The 23,551-nt window shown below is 41.7% G+C and overlaps 1 protein-coding gene and 1 long non-coding RNA gene across 2 annotated transcripts in view; one reads left to right on the forward strand and one right to left on the reverse strand.

Moving 5' to 3' along the window:
• The first annotated feature begins 643 nt into the window (after positions 1-643).
• LOC136695373 (uncharacterized) lies at positions 644-2,429 on the forward strand. The gene is made up of 3 exons (XR_010802278.1): positions 644-666; positions 781-816; positions 1,101-2,429. It is a non-coding gene; the product is annotated as an uncharacterized lncRNA (long non-coding RNA).
• A 17,570-nt stretch (positions 2,430-19,999) lies between these two features.
• The window catches only part of vps52 (VPS52 subunit of GARP complex), a 28,792-nt gene continuing 25,240 nt past the window's right edge, over positions 20,000-23,551 (reverse strand). The window contains exon 20 of the mRNA XM_066668289.1: positions 20,000-20,973. Within this exon, the coding sequence (XP_066524386.1) occupies positions 20,827-20,973 (147 nt within the window). The 3' untranslated portion in view covers positions 20,000-20,826. The remainder of the gene's footprint in view (positions 20,974-23,551) is intronic.

The following is a 23,551-nucleotide window of genomic DNA, read 5'->3' on the forward strand; positions in this document are numbered from 1 at the left end:
AACCATCCACCAACACCCTGCACCCATTTAGCAACCACTTACGAGAAACTACCACTGACTTTGAATGTCATAGCAACCCCCTAGAAACAACCTTTGATTCTCTAATGATTTATATTTTATTTATTGTACAGGGCCTGTATCTGCACAACCTCAGATCTCCATCAGTGTCAGAGTGGGCTCCTCAGCTCTTCTTCCTTGTGATTGGAGGAAGGTGTCCAGTGAACAATCGTCCAGTCAGAGTCCTCATGTGGAGTGGCGAACCATTTCTGGGACAGTGTTAGAGAGAAGAGGAGAGGAGCTGTATCAGAGCGAGGAGTACGAAGGTCGTGTGGACGTTCCTGAAGATCAACTGCTGAAGGGGAACTGTTCTCTGGTGTTGAGGAACGTTAGAGCTGAGGACACAGGAATCTACGAGAGCTACCTGCTGGTGAAACGAAGCAAAAGAGCTCTCCAGTCTAAACGTGTTTATCTCCAGAGTGTGGAGCTCTCTGTTGATGGTGAGGAGATCAGGGCTGATGTAGAATTATACAGAGATAGATTCATGATTTCTTGGAATATTATTTAGCTGTTTTTTCAAGCCTCATTATTATTATTATTTTATATATATATTTTATTGTAATTGTCCTGTAGATTCACCTGAGAATGAGAATGTGGAAACAGCAGCGCGTGAGTGAATACGTTGTCTATTTTAATGTGTGTTTATCAGTGGATAGTTATTAGTGTAATGTGTAAGTTTCTACCTAAACCTCATTATTTCTATCTTTCTACTTTATTTCACAGACGTATTAGAGGTGAAACAAAGGGGGGAGTCTCCAAGTGAGTGAAGAGAAATTTTTCTGTTCATAACAAGGGAATTTATTATTGCTGAGTGTCTCTGTGACACTTGGTCATTCATCACCAAAACACGATCCTGTAACTGTAATAGTGATCAAATTTTGATTTGATTTTGTTTTCTCTTTTTAAATGTATTAACTCAGCAGATCTCTCTCCTTCATTGTAAAGAGAGACAGAGCTGTAGTGTGTACTGAATGTGTTCAGTGTTCTCCTACATCTGTATCAAAGAACTGAACATCACTCTTAAATCACCTCTGTTTCTGCAGGTAATACAGGCGTGATCCACTCTCTCTCCTCCATCATCACATTCATCCTCCTTTCACTCGGACTCCTCCAGGGCCTCTGAGGAAACACAGAGCTGGGACATGCTTTATAAATGGTATCTGGAGCTGTTATCAGTTGTTGAGGACAGAGTGGTATCTGATGACTTTACAGTGTCCTTCAGCAACACTGTTATCTCTCTTAAACCTGAGCAGCACGGGCTGTGAGTCCCTCAGTCGACCTTCACTGAGAAAGACCAGAGAACACAGCAGTGAGGTCTGAGATCCTGGTGTAGAATCAGTCATGAGACTTTTTTAGATCATTTCAAAGACATTAACACATTAATAATACAACACTGGACTGAAAACAGACACTTCATCAGGGACAGAGCATTTAACACATGGATCAGTGAGGGTCTGTCTCTGATGATACCAGGCTACTTTCACCACAGTTTGGGAGTGAACACAGGCTGGAAGCTATGACCCTTTCTGTAGATCGCCACCTTGTCGTGGTAGAGGGGCTTGAGTGGTCCTAGGAACCCAACAGCTGAACTCTCTGGAGCTTCATCTCCTGGTCCCTCAGGACAGAGAAGTGGAGGGGGAGGACCCAGACTAAGAGCGATCTTACCATCAAATTAAATTCTTGTGGTTGTGGTGAAGGTGATGGAGATGTGAGGGTCCCTTTACTGTGAATACATTTCCTCAAGCTCAGACAGGGATCAGGTTTTCTTTTAGTGGTTTCAACTTCAGAACCAAATCAAGATATCCAACCTGTATTTCTGATTTCTGTGCGGACTTCTGGACTGTTGTCGTGTTATTGTGATTTTCTAAGTGAAAAGTGACATGTCCTCAACAAAGAACAAAACAATCGGCTAGTGCTGGATGATGCAGTCAAAATATATCGCAATACATTTCTTAATTTTGGTCGATACAATATAATTTAATTATAGATATTAACAATATAAACGCCACAGAAAAACTGTTAAAAACAAACAAGAACCATGACATCATCAAAAACCGGTTCAGGGACAACACAGCAACATGAGTCTTCATCTGATGTAAATATATAAAATCACTGATTGTGAAATGTACTTCTAGTTGATGTAATGTGTGAAACATTTAGAAATGAAATTGTGGATATATTTTAGATTTTGATTTATATTTATACACAACTTTAAAATCAGTAAAGTATAATGATTTAAAAATATGTTATAACACTAAGTTTGTTCTTTGTAGATGATGATTCTATTGTTTTGTAAGTCATTTAAATGTGTATATTGTCACCAACTATAAATATTTTATATTTTTAATAAAATTACAGCACTACAGTTATATGTTAATAAAATAGCACATATTTATCCTAGTCCGCTTTGGTGTGATCTCAGAGCTAAACGGAGTCAGGTTGATTTCTTGAGCTGTAAATGTTTTGGAGAAGTTCAGTGTCCTCCGAACACAGCCAGATGTTTGTAAATAACTTCTTATAAAACATTTCTTCTGAAATGAGGATTATTCAGAATGAGTTCCTCCTTCGCTGCAGTAACAGCCTCTACTCTTCTGAGAAGACGTTACTCTAGATATAGGAACATGAGAATGAAGATTTAATGGTACACCACCAAATAATCAGAAGTAAAACCTGTTGGATGAATAGTTCTCGATTGCAGTCACCACTCCAAATCATCTCAGAGTTTATGGATGGAGCTCCATTACTCCAGAGAAGACACTTCTATTTCTCCACAGCCCACACTTCTCATTAGGAATGACGTGGCTGCTTCAGAGTACCCGAACTTATCTTTCAGTATCGGTACCGGGCCTTCCTGATGTTCATGTGGCTGAATACCAGTAAATGAGGATGTTTTGAGTCTTTACAAGAAGGAAGTTACAGTGTGCCAAGTGCTGTTATGGCATTGTCTATATGAACGTAGCAGGAAGTTATCACTCACTACCTGTAGGAGGAAGCTGTAGTCAAATTGAAAGTAGTGTCAGATTAAAGGTATTTTACCCATACTAACAGAATTTCTCTTCAATGGAACAAACTTAGTCTGTCTAAACTTTTAACAGAACATTATTCTTTATGAAGTAAAACTCCCTTGAGGTTAAGAGAGAAATTTGTCCCTGAATCAATCAGTTCATGTTCCAGAGGGTGTGGTGTGCACACGGGGGAGGACACATAATGAATCTAGGTTAGTAATGAATCTATTTAAAACAAGATCACGTCTGTGCTTCATCTCAAGTGAGTTACACTTTATAGAAAAAAGTAATAATAGTGAACATTAAATTTTATAAACTCTTTGCTTAATACAAAAATGTTCTTTGGAGTCAATGATTCTTTAAATATACAGAAAGAAAATGGACCTTTGAGTACACAACTTCAGTCTGAGCTGTTAGAGGAATGTTCTTTTTGAGAACACAAGATTCTGAGAAAAAACAGTTAATGTTAGTGAAAGATGAACCACATAAGGATCTGTGGTCAAATACACACTATTAAAAATTAAAGTCCTAGAATAGTTTCTTAGATTTCATAGAAGAACCACTTTTGCTGATACATTTAAATTAGTGAAGAACCTGAAGATCGAGTGATGGATTTTTAAACCTTTAAAAGGTTCTTCACACTCTCACATCTCTTTAAGAAACGTGGTTCTTCTATGGCATCCTCAAAGAACTTAGTACTGAGTGCAGACTCAGTGTAAATTAATCCACACTTTAAAACCTGATCTCAGGTCAGATGGTATGTTCAACTATTTCAAACCTCAGACAAGGAATAATTTAATTAAATGACTAGTAATAATACACTACTTTTCTAGTTGTATTTTTATGGTTTTCTCCCCAGTTTATTCATCCTCATTTCTGTTAGCTGGGAAAGTGTTAAAGATTGCTTCAGGCCAGGATTGACAAAAATGTCAGGGATTTGTCTTATGCTGTCTGCTGACTTTCTCACATCAAACTTTTTGACTTAAGCCCCAAGGCCTTCCTTGAAACATGCACTTTGATGACTTTGAAGTGTGAGCAGAAGGGGCACAAGAATTCAAGCATTGACTTGAATGCACTTTTCGTCTTGAAAGTTGTTAAAGTAATAAATCAGCCTTTCACTTTCTGCTCTATATTTTACAAAATTAAAAGTCATTTTGTCTGTCCATATAATAGACATCAATACACTGGACACATCAGTTACTGACTTTTTGATGGTAACTTACATTTATACAGCTTTTTGTTGAACTTTAACATCCATCCATCCATCCATCCATCCATTATCCACCGCTTATTCGGGTCCGGGTCGCGGGGGAAGCAGTCGGAGCAAAGAAACCCAGACCTCCCTCTCCACAGCCACTGCCTCCAGCTTCTCTGGGGGTATACCGAGGCGTTCCCAGGCCACTCGAGACATATAGTCTCTCCAGCGTGTTCTTGGTCTGTCCCGGGGCCTCCTCCCTGTTGGACATGCCCAGAACACCTCACCAGGAAGGCGTCCAGGGGGCAGCCGGACCAGATGCCTGAACCACCCCAGCTGGCTCCTCTCAATGTGGAGGAGCAGCGGCTCCACTACAAGTCTCTTCCGGATGTCTGAGCTCCTAACCCTGTCTCTAAGGGAGAGTCCAGACACCCTGCGGAGAAAACTCATTTCAGCTGCTTGTACCCGCGATCTCATTCTTTTGGTTACTACCCAAAAGCCCATGACCATAGGTGAGGGTTGGGACATAGATTGAACGGTAAATCGAGAGCTTTGCTTTTCTGCTCAGTTCTCTCTTCACCAAGACGGATCCGCCTGTCAATCTCCCGCTCCATCTTTCCTTCACTCGTGAACAAGACCCAGAGGTATTTAAACTCCTCCACTTGAGGCAGGATCTCACTTCCAACCTGGAGAGAGCACTCCACCCTTTTCCGTGGACTCAGACTTGGAGGTACTGATCCTCATCCCTACTGCTTAACACTCGGCTGCAAACTGGTCCAGCAAGAGTTGGATGTCCCAGCTTGATGAAGCCAACAAGACCACATCATCCGCAAAAAGCAGACATGGAATCCTGAGACCACCAAACCGGACACCTTACGCCACTTGGCTACGCTGAGAAATTCTGTCCATAAAAATTATGAACAGAACCGGTGACAAAGGTCAGCCTTGCCGGAGTCCAACTCTGACTGGAAACCAGTCAGACTTACTGCCAGCCATATGAACCAGACTCCTGCTCTGTTTATACAGGGACTGGATGGCTCATAGCAAAGAGCCCAGTACCCCATACTCCCAGAGCACCCCCCACAGAATATCTGGAGAGACACGGTCGAATGCCTTCTCCAGATCCACAAAATACATGTAGACTGGTTGAGCAAACTCCCACGCACTCTCCAGAATCCTAGCGAGGGTAAAGAGCGGGTCCTGTGTTCCACGACCGGGGCGGAATCAGCACTGTTCCTCCTGAATCCGAGGTTCAACTATCAGTCGGACTCAGTCTTCTCCAGTACCCCCACATCCACCTTACCGGGGAGGCTGAGGAGTCTGATCCCCCTGTAGTTGGAACACACAACGTCCGATCCCTCTTTTTAAAAAGGGGATCCACCACCCCAGTCTGCCAGTCCAGAGGCACTGCCCCCGATGTCAGCACGATGTTGCAAAGACGTGTCAGCCAGGACAGCCCCAAAACATCCAGAGCCTTGAGGAACCAGAGGCAAACTTCATCCACCTCCAGGGCCCTTACCGCCAAGGAGTTTTCCTACCACCTCGGCCACCTCAGCCCCAGTGATAGACGAGCCCCCCACCGGGGTCCCCAAACTCTACTTCCTCTGCAGAAGACTTGCTGGTGGGATTGAGAAGATCCTCAAAGTATTCCTTCCACCGCCTAATCCGCCAGTCGAGGTCAACAGTTCCCCATACCCACCATATACAGTGTTGGTGGAAAACCATTTTCCCCTCCTGAGTCGCCTGATGGCTGAGCCGCTTGGACCCTTGGTACCTGTCAGCTGCTTCCGGAATCCCCCAAGCCAACCAGGCTCGATAGGACTCTTTCTTCAGCTTGACAGCTTCACTCACCCGGGGTGTCCACCACCGAGTGCGGGGATTGCCACCCGGACAGACACCGAGAACCTTGCAGCCACAGCTCCGTTCAGCCGCCTCAACAATGGAGGTCCGGAACATGGCCCATTCGGACTCAATGTCACCGGCCTCCCCTGGGATGCAGTCGAAAATCTGCCAGATGTGGGAGTTGAAGATCTTTCTGACAGGTTCCTCTGCCAAACGTTCCCAGCAAACCCTCAGCACACATTTAGGCCTGCCAAGTCTGTCCGGCATCCTCCCCCACCATCTGATCCAACTCACCACCAGGTGGTGATCAGTTGACAGCTCAGCACCCCTCTTCACCCGAGTGTCCAGAACATATGGCCACAGGTCCGATGATAAGACTATAAAGTCGATATCGAAATGCAGCATAGGGTATCCTGATGCCAGGTGTATATGTGGACACCCTTATGCTCAAACATGGTGTTTGTAATGGACAAACTGTGAAGGGCACAGAAATCCAATAACTGAACACCACTTGGGTTCAGATCAGCGGGGCCATTCCTCCCAATCACGCCCCTCCAGGTCTCACTGTCATTACCCACATGAGCTTTGAAGTCCCCCAGCAGAACAATGGAGTCCCCAAAATTAGTGTTCTCCAGCAACCCCTCTAGGGTCCCCAAAAAGGCATGGTACTCTGAACTGCTGTTCGGTGCACAAGCACAAACAACCACCAGAGCCCTTTCCCCAACCAGAAGGCGCAGGGAAATTACCCTCTCGTCCACTGGGGTAAACCAGGAGCTAAGCTGGGGGGCTATGAGTAAGCCTATTCCTGCCTTACGCCTCTCACCCTGGGCAACTCCAGAGTGAAAGAGCATCCAGCCTCTCTCAAGGAGATTGGTTCCAGAGCCCATACTGTGTGTCAAGGTGAGCCCAACTATATCTAGCCGTTACCTCTCGACCTCGTGCACCAGCTCAGGCTCTTTTCCCACCAGAGAAGTTACGTTCCATGTTCCAAAAGCCAGTTTCAGTAACCGAGGATCAGAACGCCAGGGCCTCCAACCCCGGCTGCCACATGATCCACAATGCACCAGACCAGGATTACTACCTCTCCCACAGGTGGTGGGCCCATGGGAGAGTGGACCCATGTTACTTCTTCGGGCTGAGCCCAGCCGGACCCCATGAGTTGAAAGTCCGGCCACCAGGTGCTCACCAAGGAGCCCCTCCCCCAGGCCTGGCTCCAAGGTGAGGCCCCGGTAACCCTATTCCAGGCAAGGGAGGCTGTGTCCCTGTTCTTGATCTGTTCATCTTGGTCTTTATGGATCACTCTATGTCTGGCCCATCACCTAGGACCAGTTTGCCTTGGGAGACCCTACCAGGTGCTATTGCCCCCGACAACATAGCTCCTAGGCTCACGCAAGCACGCAAACCCCTCCACCACATTAAGGTGGTGATCCAGGGAAGGGGAACTTTAACACGAAAGCAGGAAATCTCTGGCTTATTGAAGTCATTACATCAGCAAGTGTTGCTCTATATATGAAACGAGTCTGAAGAGATTTGTGTCACGCCCTCGTTCTGTCATGCCTGTTTTCCCCGCCATGTGCTCTCTCTGCACATGGCTCTGTCTGTTGTTGTCCTTGTCTCCTCCCAAATCCCGCCTTTGTTCCGCCTCCTCGTCTGTGTCTCATTTGTTACCCTGCCCCCTCGTTATCTCAGGTGCGTCTCGTCTGTGTTTTGTATTTAAGTCCCCTTCTCTCACTTCCTCTTGTCGGACATTTCACCTTTGTTTTGTTCTCTCTGGTCTGTCTGTCTTGCTTATTTCTTATACCCTCCAAGTCAGTCTTTGTATCTCTTTTGTCTCTTTGTCTGTTTGTGTGTTTACTCTTTTTTTGTCTATGTTCAAGTTTAGTCTGTTTAGCTTTCTTTGTCTGTTTAGTTCTAGCTGTTCAAGTGTCTATTTAGCTCTGTCTAAGATTAGTCTGTTTCTTTTTTGTATGTTTAGCTCCCTCTACCTAGGTTTCTATGTCCAGTTCCCTTTCTCTGTCCAAGTCATTGTTTCCAAGTTTCTCTGTCTCAGTCTTTCTTTGTTTAAGTTTTCTCTCTAATTATCACATGTACCGAATGATTACTCCAGCGTGAATCGAAGGAACCGGCGTAAGAAGCGTGCTGGAGTCACCCCCTCGCTGGTGGATTACCCCGTCAGGTCCGGGGAAATTTTTTTTGGGGGGTTAAGGGTGGGGGCTGTTAGCATCCGACTTCAGGACAAGGAAAGTGAGGCTAACAGGGGCGCACCTCTGGGGGATCCATGGTTAAAGAAATCCCTCAAGAGTGCGCCCATCAGACCCCCTTAACAGTTCCAGTACAGGAGGTCGTTGCAGGGCCCCCTGCCTCCGTGGACGTCATCGCATTGCCCTCTGCTCCCAAGGACGTCGCTGCACTCCCTCCTGACCTCCAGGAGAAGCTTGCAAGCCTCTTGGCACGTCTGGAGGTCTCCATGAACGCGGCACCCGCCGCTCCTGTCTCCGTGAAGGCGGCACCCACCGCTCCTGTCTCCGTGAAGGCGGCACCAGCCGTTCCTGTCCTAGCGAAGGCAGCTTCCTCAGCCGCTCCTGATCCTGCGAAGGCGGCGTCCCCTGGCGCGTCTGTTCCTGCGAAGGCGGTGTTCCCCACCGGAAATTCGTTTTTCGCGGGTGGTCTTGGAACGCATCCCCCATGAAAAACGAGGGATTACTGTACTGCACTAAAGAGGAACACACTTGAAATTGTTCATTCATTCATCTTCTCTAACCCCTTCATTCAGATAATTGTCACGATGGGTCCAGAGTCCCCTGGAATTCTTGGCACAAAACAGGAATACACACTGGACAGAGCTCCAGTCCTTTGGACAATTTCAACCTCACCCAATCACTCACACACACCCACACCTGTAGACAATTAAAAACACTCACCCAGTCACTCACACACACTCTATAATAACTGCAGAGAGTTCATTCATTCATTATCTGTAACCGCTTATCCAGTTCAGGGTCGGGGTGGGTCCAGAGCCTACCTGGAATCATTGGGCGCAAGGCAGGAATACACCCTGGAGGGGGCGCCAACACACATTCACACCTACGGATACTTTTGAGTCGCCAATCCACCTACAAATGTGTGTTTTTGGACTGTGGAAGGAAACCGGAGCACACGGAGGATGCAGAGAGTTTCACACTAAAAGAAAGCAACAGAATGAAAGCTAGCTGTTAGAATGATGTTCTTTTTGAGAACACAAGATTCTGAGAAACAAACAGATAATGTTAGTGAAAGATGAAACACATTTGATTTAAAGCCAAACAGATAAGGATTTCACAGAAGAACCACTTTTGCTGATACATTTAAATTATTGAAGAACCTGAAGATCGAGTGATGGATTTTTAAACCTTTAAAAGATTGTTAACACTCTCACGTCTCTTTAAGAAACATGGTTCTTCTATGGCATCCTCAAAGAACTTAGTACAGAGTGCAGACTCAATGAGTGTAAATGAATCCACACTTTTAAACCTGATCTCAGGTCAGATGGTATGTTTATTTCAAACCTCAGACAAGGAATAATTTAATTAAATGACTAGTAATAATACACTACTTTTCTAGTTGTATTTTTAAGCTTTTCTCCCCAGTTTATTCATCCTCATTTCCGTTAGCTGGGAAAGTGTAGTGAGGTCATATGTCCTCTTTTCCCTGGACATGTCCTCTTTCTTGGGACCTTGGGACCTCTTCAGGCCAGAGTTGACAAAAATGTTAGGGATGTGTCTTAATAGATTTAATAGACATCAATACACTGGACACATCTGAAGGTGTTGCTGACTTTTTGACGGTAACCTACATTTACACAGCTTTTTGTTGAACTTTAACATGAAAACAGGAAACCTCTGGCTTATTGAAATCATTACATCAGCAAGAGTTGCTCTATATATGAAACGAGTCTGAATAGACTGGGAAACCAGTGTGAAAAGCAACAGAATGAAAACTGCAATTTTGTGAAAACAGATGTGTTCTGACACATTTCCATCAGAGTCAGAATTACAATATCTTGTTTACCAATTTGTGCTACAGCAGCACAACAGTAACATAACAGTAGTGTGATCTGACCAGACAGGCTCGCTATTGCTCCCTCAAATCTTGTACACCCATGACCTTGTAGCCAGTTCACTGGTTGTCCTGCCTTGGACAAAATAAAAATCCATCACTTTTTTTTACTGAAATAAATGTACTTAAGTAATTATAATTAGCAACTACTTCTGGTGTAGCTAATTGAAACAACGTTAAATATATTATTTTTTCACATTGGATCACTGCCCAATTTCAGTTTATAAAGTCAGCTAAATGCCAAACCAAGCCGTATCATAGTTAACCAGCCAGGAAGCAATAAACACATGTTAAAAATGGGTAAACATAAGTACACAATGTAATGAGTTACTACACACCTCTGGCCCTCTACTCCCTGTTCTGCAAATACACATTCTCACAGCTCTCAAATGTCAGTGAGAGTTACAGGAAGGATGTCCTTGATAACACAAGTTCTCCAGTTCTGCGAAAACAAAAGATAATTGTACTGATATATGTTTGGTTCATAACCAAACAGATATTGGCTTGTGGGCTGATAAAGAGTGAACAAAAGCTGATCCAAGCCTTAAAGGGGATGTCTACAATTGAAGGGAATTGCAGTTCTCTCTGGTGTGTTTATATTCAAAAGCACCATGTCTTTTAAGTTGAGCTGTACGTTAAAGGAAGAAAAATGTTGTTTGTATATGGCTGAAGTATAACATAATAATTCAGAAGATGTTTCCACGTTATTTGCTGCTCTGCAGTCTGTTTGCGCTCTAAACCGGTCTAATGTGTTTAAAAAGCCAGAGGATCAGTAAATGAGTAAAAAACAAAGTGGCTCAGTCAGACATGCTAGGCTTTCTCTCTCTGCTCATGGCAGAGAACCAGCAAAGAGAGACCTACAAACATGAAAAGAGATTTTGGCTTATTTTTACTGTTTCAGATTATTTAGGTAGGAACCAACTCTAAATTCAACAGAGCGAATAAACACAAACCAAAAAACTAAACAACTCGAGTTACAAATGAATTTCTATGGTATTTCCAACAGTGAATAACAACTTACAAACGAGTTAAATGTACAAACAACCGTACAAACATACTGTTGCACCTTAAATGATTTGGAGCTTTTGAACATAAACAAACCAGAGAGTTTGAACTCTCTAGTAACTGACCTCTCTAATGTCTATGTGACTGCCATCAAATCTTCACAGCTATGTTTCAACAAGAATTATTGTAATTTCTTCCAGAAGAATAGAGACTGTTACAGTAATCTCTCGCTACTTCGCGGTTCATCTTTCGCGGATTCGCTACTTTGTGGGTTTTTCAAGGGGGTTTAAGGCCGCTATATCGCGGATATTGAGGGAAAATCTAGGAAAACCGTGAAAGATGAATAGCCAAAATATTTTTTTATTATTATTTACATGTATTAGACTAGGCCTGTAGGTGACAAAAGATATCATTTACAAGTATTTCTTACGTACAGTACATGTATTGTTCATGTCCACATCCGAGTGAAATTTACTTACGCTAAATCACAGCTTAGGAATGACTCTATTAAAGAAACTGGTAGGACATCACATGTAGTTCCAGCTGAAAAAACATTATAGAATGACTTTTTAATGCAAAGGGTGGGTTGTTAACAGGGAGGGTTTTAAAAGTCCAAATACTCGTTAAATACATAAAAAAAAATAATCTTTCCTCTAATTTACGGAAATTCATTTTTCGCGGGTGGTCTTGGAACGCATCCCCCATGAAAAACGAGGGATTACTGTACTGCACTAAAGAGGAACACACTTGAAATTGTTCATTCATTCATCTTCTCTAACCCCTTCATTCAGATAATTGTCACGATGGGTCCAGAGACCCCTGGAATTCTTGGCACAAAACAGGAACATACACTGGACAGAGCTCCAGTCCTGTGGACAATTTCAACTTCACCCAATCACTCACACACACCCACACCTGTAGAAAATTAAAAACACTCACCCAGTCACTCACACACACTCTATAATAACTGCAGAGAGTTCATTCATTCATTATCTGTAAGTGCTTATCCAGTTCAGGGTCGGGGTGGGTCCAGAGCCTACCTGGAATCATTGGGCGCAAGGCAGGAATACACCCTGGAGGGGGCGCCAACACACATTCACACCTACGGATACTTTTGAGTCGCCAATCCACCTACAAATGTGTGTTTTTGGACTGTGGAAGGAAACCGGAGCACCCAGAGAATGCAGAAAGTTTCACACTAAAAGAAAGCAACAGAATGAAAGCTAGCTGTTAGAATGATGTTCTTTTTGAGAACACAAGATTCTGAGAAACAAACAGATAATGTTAGTGAAAGATGAAACACATTTGATTTAAAGCCAAACAGATAAGGATTTCATAGAAGAACCACTTTTGCTGATACATTTAAATGAGTGAAGAACCTGAAGATCGAGTGATGGATTTTTAAACCTTTAAAAGATTCTTCACACTCTCACGTCTCTTTAAGAAACATGGTTCTTCTATGACATCCTCAAAGAACTTAGTACAGACCCAGTGAGTGTAAATGAATCCACACTTTAAAACCTGATCTCAGGTCAGATGGTATGTTTAACTATTTCAAACCTCAGACAAGGAATAATTTAATTAAATGACAGTAATAATACACTACTTTTCTAGTTGTATTTTTAAGGTTTTCTCCCCAGTTTATTCATCCTCATTTCCATTAGCTGGGAAAATGTAGTGAGGTCATATGTCCTCTTTTCCCTGGACATGTCCTCTTTCTTGGGACCTAAAAATTGCTTCAGGCCAAGATTGACAAAAATGTTAGGGATGTGTCTTAATAGATTTAATACCCATCAATGCACTGGACACATCTGAAGGTGTTGCTGACTTTTTGACGATAACCTACATTTACACAGCTTTTTGTTGAACTTTAACAGGAAACCTCTGGCTTACTGAAGTCATTACATCAGCAACTGTTGCGAGTGAAACTGAAACGAGTCTGAATAGATTTACCCACATTTATAAAGCACTGCCGTAGAGCAGTCGGACCCTGGCACCGCAACCCCAGGCTCCTCCCACTGGGAAACCAGTGTGAAAAGCAACAAAATGAAAACTGCAATTTTGTCAAAACAGAGATGTGTTCTGACACATTTCCATCAGTCAGCATTACAATAACTTGTTTACCAATTTGTGCTACAGCAGCACAACAGTAACATGATCTGACCAGACAGGCTCGCTATTGCTCCCTCAAATCTTGTACACCCATGACCTTGTAGCCAGTTCACTGGTTGTCCTGCCTTGGACAAAGTAAAAATCCATCACTTTTTTTACTGAAATAAATGTACTTAAGTAATTATAATTAGCAACTACTCCTGGTGTAGCTATCAGTCAAACCACAGTGTAAGATGAGGATTATCCACTAAAATGTATGTCCTGTGCTACAAAATGTAGATCAAGTAATACTAATACCAACCGATTTCACTGAGCCCACCCCTTTACAATGTTCATTACAATGTGTCATCTCCTCGGTCAGTTTCAGCAAATGAATAGATAGAACAGATCTATGGGGATAGAACAGATCTATGCCTTAATTCAAATACAGAGTGATAACTGAGATGGTTTTTGAAGATACAGTCTGAATCCTGGGCAGTGAGACTATTTGTTTTCACGTGCAGTTAGCATGCTGCTGAGTCATGCTAGTTCATGCAAAGGAGCTGAAAGAACTGCTTCACCACAAGAGAAAATATATTTACAATTGGTTGAGGAAGCAACATGAACTAGATTCTGCCTGTGGATTGTTTTTGTCCAGTAGGTTCATAAACAAATTACAGAATTCCTGTTTCCGAGGAACATGTGGCCAGCATTGACCTTGTCCTTGCAGCAGCAAAAAGGGAAGTAATCGCTTCAGATGGAACATAGAAATGTTTACCTTTGTATAACACTTCTTTTGTAATCCTGCTAGTGGAACAGCCTGTTTTTTTTTTACTCTGCAGCAGTTATCTGATATAAGTGGGTCGGCTGTGTTCAGAATATCACACAGGATACCAAAGAAAATTGTTTATGGGTCAGTAGAACAGAAGCTGCTACTGCAGCTAAAGAGGACCACAGTTTGGATCCACACACAAGAGCTCTGTCAGTTCATTTATATTTATATTAAGAGGACATGGGCATATTTGAGAGAGGCTTGAAGGAGTTGTATAACATTACTGCACTGGCTCTGCTCTTTGTACATTAGTGTGGAAGTGTTCACTAAACAGAAATGTAACATTTTGTTTGAGGATTAAAGATTATGTCTGACCAATGAGATTATACCATTATAATGTCATGATCAGACATCCAACAGTACATATTTCTCATAGTTTATTTTCAGGACGTGGGTGTGAATGTAGTTAATTTTGCACTCACAGCAAAACATGAAGGTAACAACCACACTGTAACAAATCCCAAACATCCCAAACTGCTCTAGGTCAGGGCATCACAAGAAAAAAAATCTAAACTAGCATTTTTTGGTAATATATTGATTATTGTATAATGTGAATTTGCCAGCGGCCAACGTGAACTATGACAGAGTTTGCAGCGTTTTATGACATGATAATTATGACATGGAATATATTTAAAAACATAAAGAAATTTTACTAGCGAGCACAACATTGCTACCATACATACAGAGTCTGTAAGAGAGATGATGGAGGTCACACAGTGTTGTCGATTACTTGGAGAAGTGAGCACAAGAAGAAAGACTCGAAATCCTGGAGCAGGACAGTGCCCTGCACCATCATCTGAAGAGAAAATGAGAAACAAAAGCAAGAAATGTACATTTCTCCTACGCCTGACTCTGAAACCTGCAGCTGCCCTGGTCTAAGACTATAACTGCATCCACCACGGTGATGTGCCAGTGGTGCAGATGAAACTAAGACAAAGAAACTGACTGACATGAAGGCTAGAGACTGCACAGCTGAAGCCCCTTACATATAATCACCAGGAAGACATAAAGTGGACAAATAAGAGAAACAGACAAATAAATGAGAGCAGAAAAAAGTAAATGAATATTGAAAATTGAAAAGAAAAAAATTGAAATAAACAGGTGGTATGGTGGTGCAGCAGCAGGTAGTGTCTCAGTCACACAACTCCAGGAACCTAGAGGTTGTGGGTTTGATTTCCGCTCCGGGTGACTGTCTGTGAGGAGTGTGGTGTGTTCTCCCTGTGTCTGCGTGGATTTCCTCCGGGTGACTGTCTGTGAGGAGTGTGGTGTGTTCTCCCTGTGTCTGCGTGGATTTCCTCCGGGTGACTGTCTGTGAGGAGTGTGGTGTGTTCTCTCTGTGTCTGCGTGGGTTTCCTCTGGGTGACTGTCTGTGAGGAATGTGGTTTGTTCTCCCTGTGTCTGTGTGGGTTTCCTCTGGGTGACTGTCTGTGAGGAGTGTGGTGTGTTCTCCCTGTGTCTGTGTGGATTTCCTCCGGGTGACTGTCTGTGAGGAGTGTGGTGTGTTCTCTCTGTGTCTGCGTGAGTTTCCTCTGGGTGACTGTCTGTGAGGAGTGTGGTGTGTTCTCCCTGTGTCTGAGTGGGTTTCCTCCGGGTGACTGTCTGTGAGGAGTGTGGTGTGTTCTCTCTGTGTCCGCGTGGGTTTCCTCTGGGTGACTGTCTGTGAGGAGTGTGGTGTGTTCTCCCTGTGTCTGCGTGGGTTTCCTCCGGGTGACTGTCTGTGAGGAGTGTGGTGTGTTCTCTCTGTGTCCGCGTGGGTTTCCTCTGGGTGACTGTCTGTGAGGAGTGTGGTGTGTTCTCCCTGTGTCTGCGTGGGTTTCCTCCGGGTGACTGTCTGTGAGGAGTGTGGTGTGTTCTCTCTGTGTCTGTGTGGGTTTCCTCTGGGTGACTGTCTGTGAGGAGTGTGGTGTGTTCTCTCTGTCTGCGTGGATTTCCTCTGGGTGACTGTCTGAGGAGTGTGGTGTGTTCTCCCTGTGTCCGTGTGGGTTTCCTCCGGGTGACTGTCTGTGAGGAGTGTGGTGTGTTCTCCCTGTGTCTGTGTGGGTTTCCTCTGGGTGACTGTCTGTGAGGAGTGTGGTGTGTTCTCCCTGTGTCTGCGTGGATTTCCTCCGGGTGACTGTCTGTGAGGAGTGTGGTGTGTTCTCCTTGTGTCTGCGTGGATTTCCTCCGGGTGACTGTCTGCGAGGAGTGTGGTGTGTTCTCCCTGTGTCTGCGTGGATTTCCTCCGGGTGACTGTCTGTGAGGAGTGTGGTGTGTTCTCCCTGTGTCTGCGTGGATTTCCTCTGGGTGACTGTCTGTGAGGAGTGTGGTGTGTTCTCTCTGTGTCCACGTGGGTTTCCTCTGGGTGCACCGGTTTCCTTCCACGGTCCAAGAACACACGTTGGTAGGTGGTTTGGCGACTCAAAATTGTCCGTAGGTGTGTGTGTGTGAGTAAATGTGTGTGTGTATTGCCCTGTGAAGGACTGGCGCCCCCTCCAGGGTGTATTCCCGCCTTGCATCCAATGATTCCAGGTAGACTCTGGACCCACCGCGACCCTGAACTGGATAAGGGTTACAGATAATGAATGAATTAATTAAAAAAATTAATAAGAGCAGAGGAATAAGTTAACAGAGTGAAAACAAAGCAAATTAGAGTGGAAAAATAAAGAACTGAGTGAAAACGACTAAAATACAGAGCTTCTGCTCCTCACTGCTGTGCGCTTGGGGTCTTGGTGAACAGCGAGTGGCTCATTATCATTTAAAGGAACAGGTGCTGAAAGCGGAAGTTCTGAACAGGGAAGTTTAGATAGGGGGAGAACCCTTGTGGGTTATTATTCATTCACACGTGGAGAAGGGCAGAATATGCCCCCAGTGTCTCTGTAATCTGACTTTTTTTTTTTTTACTAAATACTGTAACTTTTCAGATGGAATCTTGTATTTGGATTAAAACTTTAAAGAGTCAAAACTTAAATACAGTCTGAAAGTGTAGGAAGGCTGTAGTAAACTAATTATTCCATTATTTTTCAATGCCTTTTCACATCCTACAGAAAAAGCTGAAGAGAGTGCTTCTGGATCACAAGTCAACGTCTATTCCATTTAAACATTTATTTTAGGGTAAAACAGCCATGTCAGAAAATACGTGGGTCTGAGGTTCCTACTTGTTTTGACATGACCTGTTTTATTTGGAAATACACATGTTGTTTGTAAATATAACAGACCAAGCAGCAATGAAATTATGCAGAATGCGTTGGATTTGTGTGAAATTCTCATGAATTCTGATCTTGCTGTTTCAGGCCAACTCTCTTTGTTGTGATAAAATTCATAACAGATTCCAGCTGCACTAATATCAGTGGAATATCTGTGTGAAGAAAAATAATTTTAGCAGCAGAGGAAGTGTATAAAATGGTGGCTTCTGGACTCTTTTTTTTTCTGGTTTGGAAATAAAATAAGACAGCGTCGCATATTATACTACGAGTCATTGAGCGAAGAAAAACATAATTCAGTAATCAGTCAGTGATGGATGTGAGCCTTTTCATTCTTAGTTGGTGAAACCATTCATTTGATCAGACATGCCCCATATTTATTTATTAACATGAAACCCAGTCAGCCAGTCAACCACCGGGCCTTTGCAGACTATTGTAGCATTAGGAGTCTTGTCCAATGACTCATATTAGTGTTTGTCAGGAGTTACTCACTACACCACACCAACCATTACAAAACCTCACAGAACATTAAAATCATCTGTAAGGGTCTCAAACTGTACCATTTCTTTCCTTTCTTTATTTTCTCGACAGCCCAAAGGAAGATCAGTTTTGTACAGATGGAGAAGTGCCTCATGAAATAAACTAAATTTTTATAAAATCGGAGCATGTTTCCTCACCATTTGCTGGCCTCCAGTCAAGGTTGGCCTGCGTGTGAAACCTGTATAATGTGTTTATGAAGTGCCAGTGTCAGTAAATGTGTTAAGAAATGTGTTAAGTCTTGAACACCTGTCGCTAGACTTTCTCTTTCTCTGCTCATGGCACAGAAAAGGCATCTGGAAATTTAGACAGAAAACTGAACACCAGTCAATGGTGGAATCATTGGACGCAAGGCAGGAATACACCCTGGAGGGGGCGCCAGTAAAAAAAAAACAACAACAACAACAATGTATTACGGTATTGGAATTTTTTCTTCTTTTTTCTTTTGACAGTTTCATTGCAGTAAAAAATCCCCTAACTTTTCCTTTAACACAGTGTTACTGTTTACCACAGTAAACACAGTAACACAGTTTAACACAGCAGAGTGTTTCAATAACATGTCAAATGAAAGAGAAACTATATTTCATGCAGAAATGCTTGTCATGAACCGGTTACGCATTTACAGACAATGAATGAGTACATTTTCCTGTATTAATTAATGTCCAAAAGATCTCCCTCATTAATCCCAGTGCTCCATAGCCACATATCCTACCACACTGTGATTAGTCAACAAAAGTCAGCAGCTTTAAACGTTATTCAGTGTAGAAACCGCTGGGGAACCTCTGCTTTAGTGACTAGTGCCTTTATGTATTTAATTTAATTTCACTTTGAACTGTCATCTGTCACATGTTTGGGTTTTCTCCACATCACAATTCTACAGCTGATGAAACTCAGTTTCAGTTTTAAAAGTTTTAATTATCCCTTGACGTATGTAAAATATGAATTGTAAACCTCAGTTGAGAGTGGACGTTAAGCAATGAATCCAATAATTCATTATTCATTCATAATGAGGGTAGAGGAACGTTAAAAGGTGAAAGAGGCCAGGATGTAAGTGGCAGTGGTCTGTGAGGCCATTAAATAGCTACTTTGCAAAATGGAGATGGAGAATTCTTTTCAGGTACTTTACCAGAGGTTGCATTTCATTTGAACTATTGACTGCACTGCCCCTAAAGTTTCTAGTGGAACTGCTCCATTTTGTCTGTATCCCTAAGCTTTCAGAGAACGTTCACAAATACTGACAAAATGAAGGCAGAGTACGGACAGAAGGCTTCATGTTTATCCGTGTCTGTATTTTAACTCTGAACATAAATGAGCTTTAAAGCCTTTACACATGATACATGATCTTTAGAGGTGGCTCTATCATCATCTAATGAAGAGAAACACAGTAACACACAGCCATCCTTTTTGAGCAGTGTTCTGAGTTCTCCACTGAACTGTGAATGAAGTGGAAGTATTTACATGCCTTTACCAAAATATTACAAAACTGTTGCTAAAATCATGAAACTGATGTGGTGTATTGTAGCTGTCAAATGCTCATTAATTATAATAAATATTCAGAAAATCTGCTCTTTACAGCAGCAAAACACATTGACAATTTTGCAAAGTAGTTTTATGAAACAAAAATGTATTCGTAGTTTTCCAAAAGCCTTTGTGTGTGAAATTTGTCGCTCAGTTGTTGACATAGACTTTGTGAGACAGATCCAGAGGAAGACGATGATGACGACTCAGTCTGAGGTAATTTACCAGATGTTCCACTTTCCTCTAAGGTTCAGACAATAACAGAAACAACTGTAGTTTCATGTGAAACGTGATTTTGGTGTTTTTACTGCCACCAGTTTATGAAATGTAAAAAGGTCAGAGAGAAGAGCAGAGTACTCATAGATAAAGGACATCTGGAGCAGTGTTTCTCTTTGGCTCAATGTTACATTTTACTGAGAAGTTCTGAAGAAGAGAGACAATCATTTGCTATTCACTGTTTGATTGAAATGAATGAAAATTAAGAAAAAACTGTAAAAGTCTGAAGAACAGTTTTAACTGATGCAGTGAACTAAGTGAAAGACCAATTAATGAAAAAAAATATGGGCAAATAATGACGCATTCAGTGATTCAGATGCATTTAATGATCCAAAATTTATAAATTAACAATTAAAGTTTTAGTTAAAAGGCCACAAAATGTGTGATATTTTTTTTTAAATCTGAAAATCTGTTTTATTATTATTATTATTATTATTTGATGTGTCAGGCTTTAAAGGGTTAATTGTTCTACCAGTTACAAACAAAGATAAACAAACCAAAATAAAAACAAAACAAAAAAAAAATTCAGGCGGTCAAGAGGCTAAAGCTGGGAATGCAGTACAGGTATGATGTGACTATAAAACATGTAAAATAAACTGTCGGACAAGCTTAGACAGGACAGGATTTCAGCTGTGGTAGTTCAGTAGAAGTAAAGTTAAAAAATAAAAACCATACTTGTGCAATGTAGTCTCTTGCCATATTTTTTATTTGAGGTGTGAAGCTCTGTGCTTCTCACACATTGATCTGAATTCAGTCCTTGATGCCACATGGCAATTATACAACATCTGTATTTTTGCGATTTTCTTTATGAATTTCATATCTTAATGACAGACACTCAAACACATCAACAGCAACAGTGATCCAGTTCCTCTGGCATTAAGCCTAATCCTGGTCCAGAAAGGGTTTTACATGGGGATTCTCCATTGAACAAAGTATTTAGTTTAAGACTAGGCTTCATCCTGGTCCAGTCCTAGACACCTACATGTTACTGTTCTTGGTCCAGCTCCCATTTAACATTAAATAAGCAGATTAGGAATTATGATCAGCGGTGTCCTCCAAAAGGTGCAGTAGTGTCCAGACTTTTCTTTGTCGAGAAGAAAGACCCCTGAAGGTCCCTACACCGTTCTTCTCCTCACATTCCTGCTTCCTCTAAATTTCCCACCACTTTTTTTTCAGCGAGTCTTTAAGTGGCTCCTAGAAGTTGGGCTTGTGTTTCTTCACCTCCACCATGAGGTGGTGGAGGTTGATGAGTTCTGAGCGGACGGCCAGGCTGCGAAACGTGGGCTGAGAGAGGATTTTATGGAAGCCATGGTAGTACTGGATTAGCTGGGTCAGCGCCCCCTAAAGGACAAACACAATCAGAATTCGGTTTGTTCAGAAAAGCCAGTGATCTGAGGCACAGCACTGCGAGGCAGCCTAGTGTTCTTCTGTCTCATGAATGAAACAGAAACTGATGAGGGGTGTTATAATAATTGCTGCTTTGCAAAAGAGCAGTTTAAACACGTGTTACCTGAATGAAGAGTGCTACCTGAACGAAGGAGACTAATAAATGAATGTTACCTGAAGGAAGAGACTAATAAATGAATGTTACTTGAAGGAAGGAGACTAATAAACGAATGTTACTTGAACGAAGGAGACTAAAAAACGAATATTACCTGAACGAAGGAGACTAATAAACGAGTGTTACCTGAACGAAGGAGACTAATAAACGAATGTTACCTGAACGAAGGAGACTAAAAAACGAATATTACCTGAACGAAGGAGACTAATAAACGAGTGTTACCTAAAAGAAAGAGACTAATAAACGAGTATTACCTAAAAGAAGGAGACTAATAAACGAATGTTACCTGAACGAAGGAGACTAAAAAACGAATATTACCTGAACGAAGGAGACCAATAAACGAATGTTATTTGAAGGAAGGAGACTAATAAACGAATGTTACTTGAACGAAGGAGACTAATAAACGAGTGTTACCTGAACGAAGGAGACTAAAAAACGAATATTACCTGAACGAAGGAGACTAATAAACGAGTGTTACCTAAAAGAAAGAGACTAATAAACGAATGTTACCTAAAAGAAGGAGACTAATAAACAAATGTTACCTGAAGGAAGGAGACTAATAAACGAGTGTTACCTAAAAGAAAGAGACTAATAAACAAATGTTACCTGAACGAAGGAGACTAAAAAACTAATGTTACCTGAACGAAGGAGACTAATAAACGAGTGTTACCAGAACGAAGGAGACTGATAAACGAGTGTTACCTGATCGAAGGAGACTAATAAACGAGTGTTACCTAAAAGAAGGAGACTAATAAACGAATGTTACCTGAACGAAGGAGACTAAAAAACGAATATTACCTGAACGAAGGAGACTAATAAACGAATGTTATTTGAAGGAAGGAGACTAATAAACGAATGTTACTTGAACGAAGGAGACTAATAAACGAGTGTTACCTGAACGAAGGAGACTAAAAAACGAATATTACCTGAACGAAGGAGACTAATTAACGAGTGTTACCTAAAAGAAAGAGACTAATAAACGAGTATTACCTAAAAGAAGGAGACTAATAAACAAATGTTACCTGAAGGAAGGAGACTAATAAACGAGTGTTACCTAAAAGAAAGAGACTAATAAACAAATGTTACCTGAACGAAGGAGACTAAAAAACTAATGTTACCTGAACGAAGGAGACTAATAAACGAGTGTTACCAGAACGAAGGAGACTAATAAACGAGTGTTACCTGATCGAAGGAGACTAATAAACGAGTGTTACCTAAAAGAAAGAGACTAATAAACGAGTATTACCTAAAAGAAGGAGACTAATAAACAAATGTTACCTGAACGAAGGAAACTAATAAACGAATGTTACCTGAACGAAGGAGACTAATAAATGAATGTTACCTGAACGAAGGAAACTAATAAACGAATATTACCTGAACGAAGGAGACTAATAAACGAGTGTTACCTAAAAGAAGGAGACTAATAAACAAATGTTACCTGAACGAAGGAAACTAATAAACAAATGTTACCTGAACGAAGGAAACTAATAAACAACTGTTACCTGAACGAAGGAAACTAATAAACGAATATTACCTGAACGAAGGAGACTAATAAACGAGTGTTACCTAAAAGAAGGAGACTAATAAACAAATATTACCTGAAGGAAGGAGACTAATAAACGAGTGTTACCAGAACGAAGGAGACTAATAAACGAGTGTTACCTGAACGAAGGAGACTAATAAACGAGTGTTACCTGAACGAAGGAAACTAATAAACGAATATTACCTGAACGAAGGAAACTAATAAACGAATATTACCTGAACGAAGGAGACTAATAAACGAGTGTTACCTAAAAGAAGGAGACTAATAAACGAGTGTTACCCGAACGAAGGAAACTAATAAACGAATATTACCTGAACGAAGGAAACTAATAAACGAATATTACCTGAAGGAAGGAGACTAATAAACGAGTGTTACCAGAACGAAGGAAACTAATAAACAAATGTTACCTGAATGAAGGAAACTAATAAATAAATGTTACCTGAACGAAGGAAACTAATAAACGAATATTACCTGAACGAAGGAAACTAATAAACGAGTATTACCTAAAAGAAGGAGACTAATAAACAAATGTTACCTGAACGAATGAAACTAATAAACGAATGTTACCTGAACGAAGGAGACTAATAAATGAATGTTACCTGAACGAAGGAAACTAATAAACGAATATTACCTGAACGAAGGAGACTAATAAACGAGTGTTACCTAAAAGAAGGAGACTAATAAACAAATGTTACCTGAACGAAGGAAACTAATAAACAAATGTTACCTGAACGAAGGAAACTAATAAACAACTGTTACCTGAACGAAGGAAACTAATAAACGAATATTACCTGAACGAAGGAGACTAATAAACG

This window comes from Hoplias malabaricus, chromosome 4, assembly GCF_029633855.1.
Source record: "Hoplias malabaricus isolate fHopMal1 chromosome 4, fHopMal1.hap1, whole genome shotgun sequence".
NCBI classification, from domain to species: Eukaryota; Metazoa; Chordata; class Actinopteri; order Characiformes; family Erythrinidae; genus Hoplias; species Hoplias malabaricus.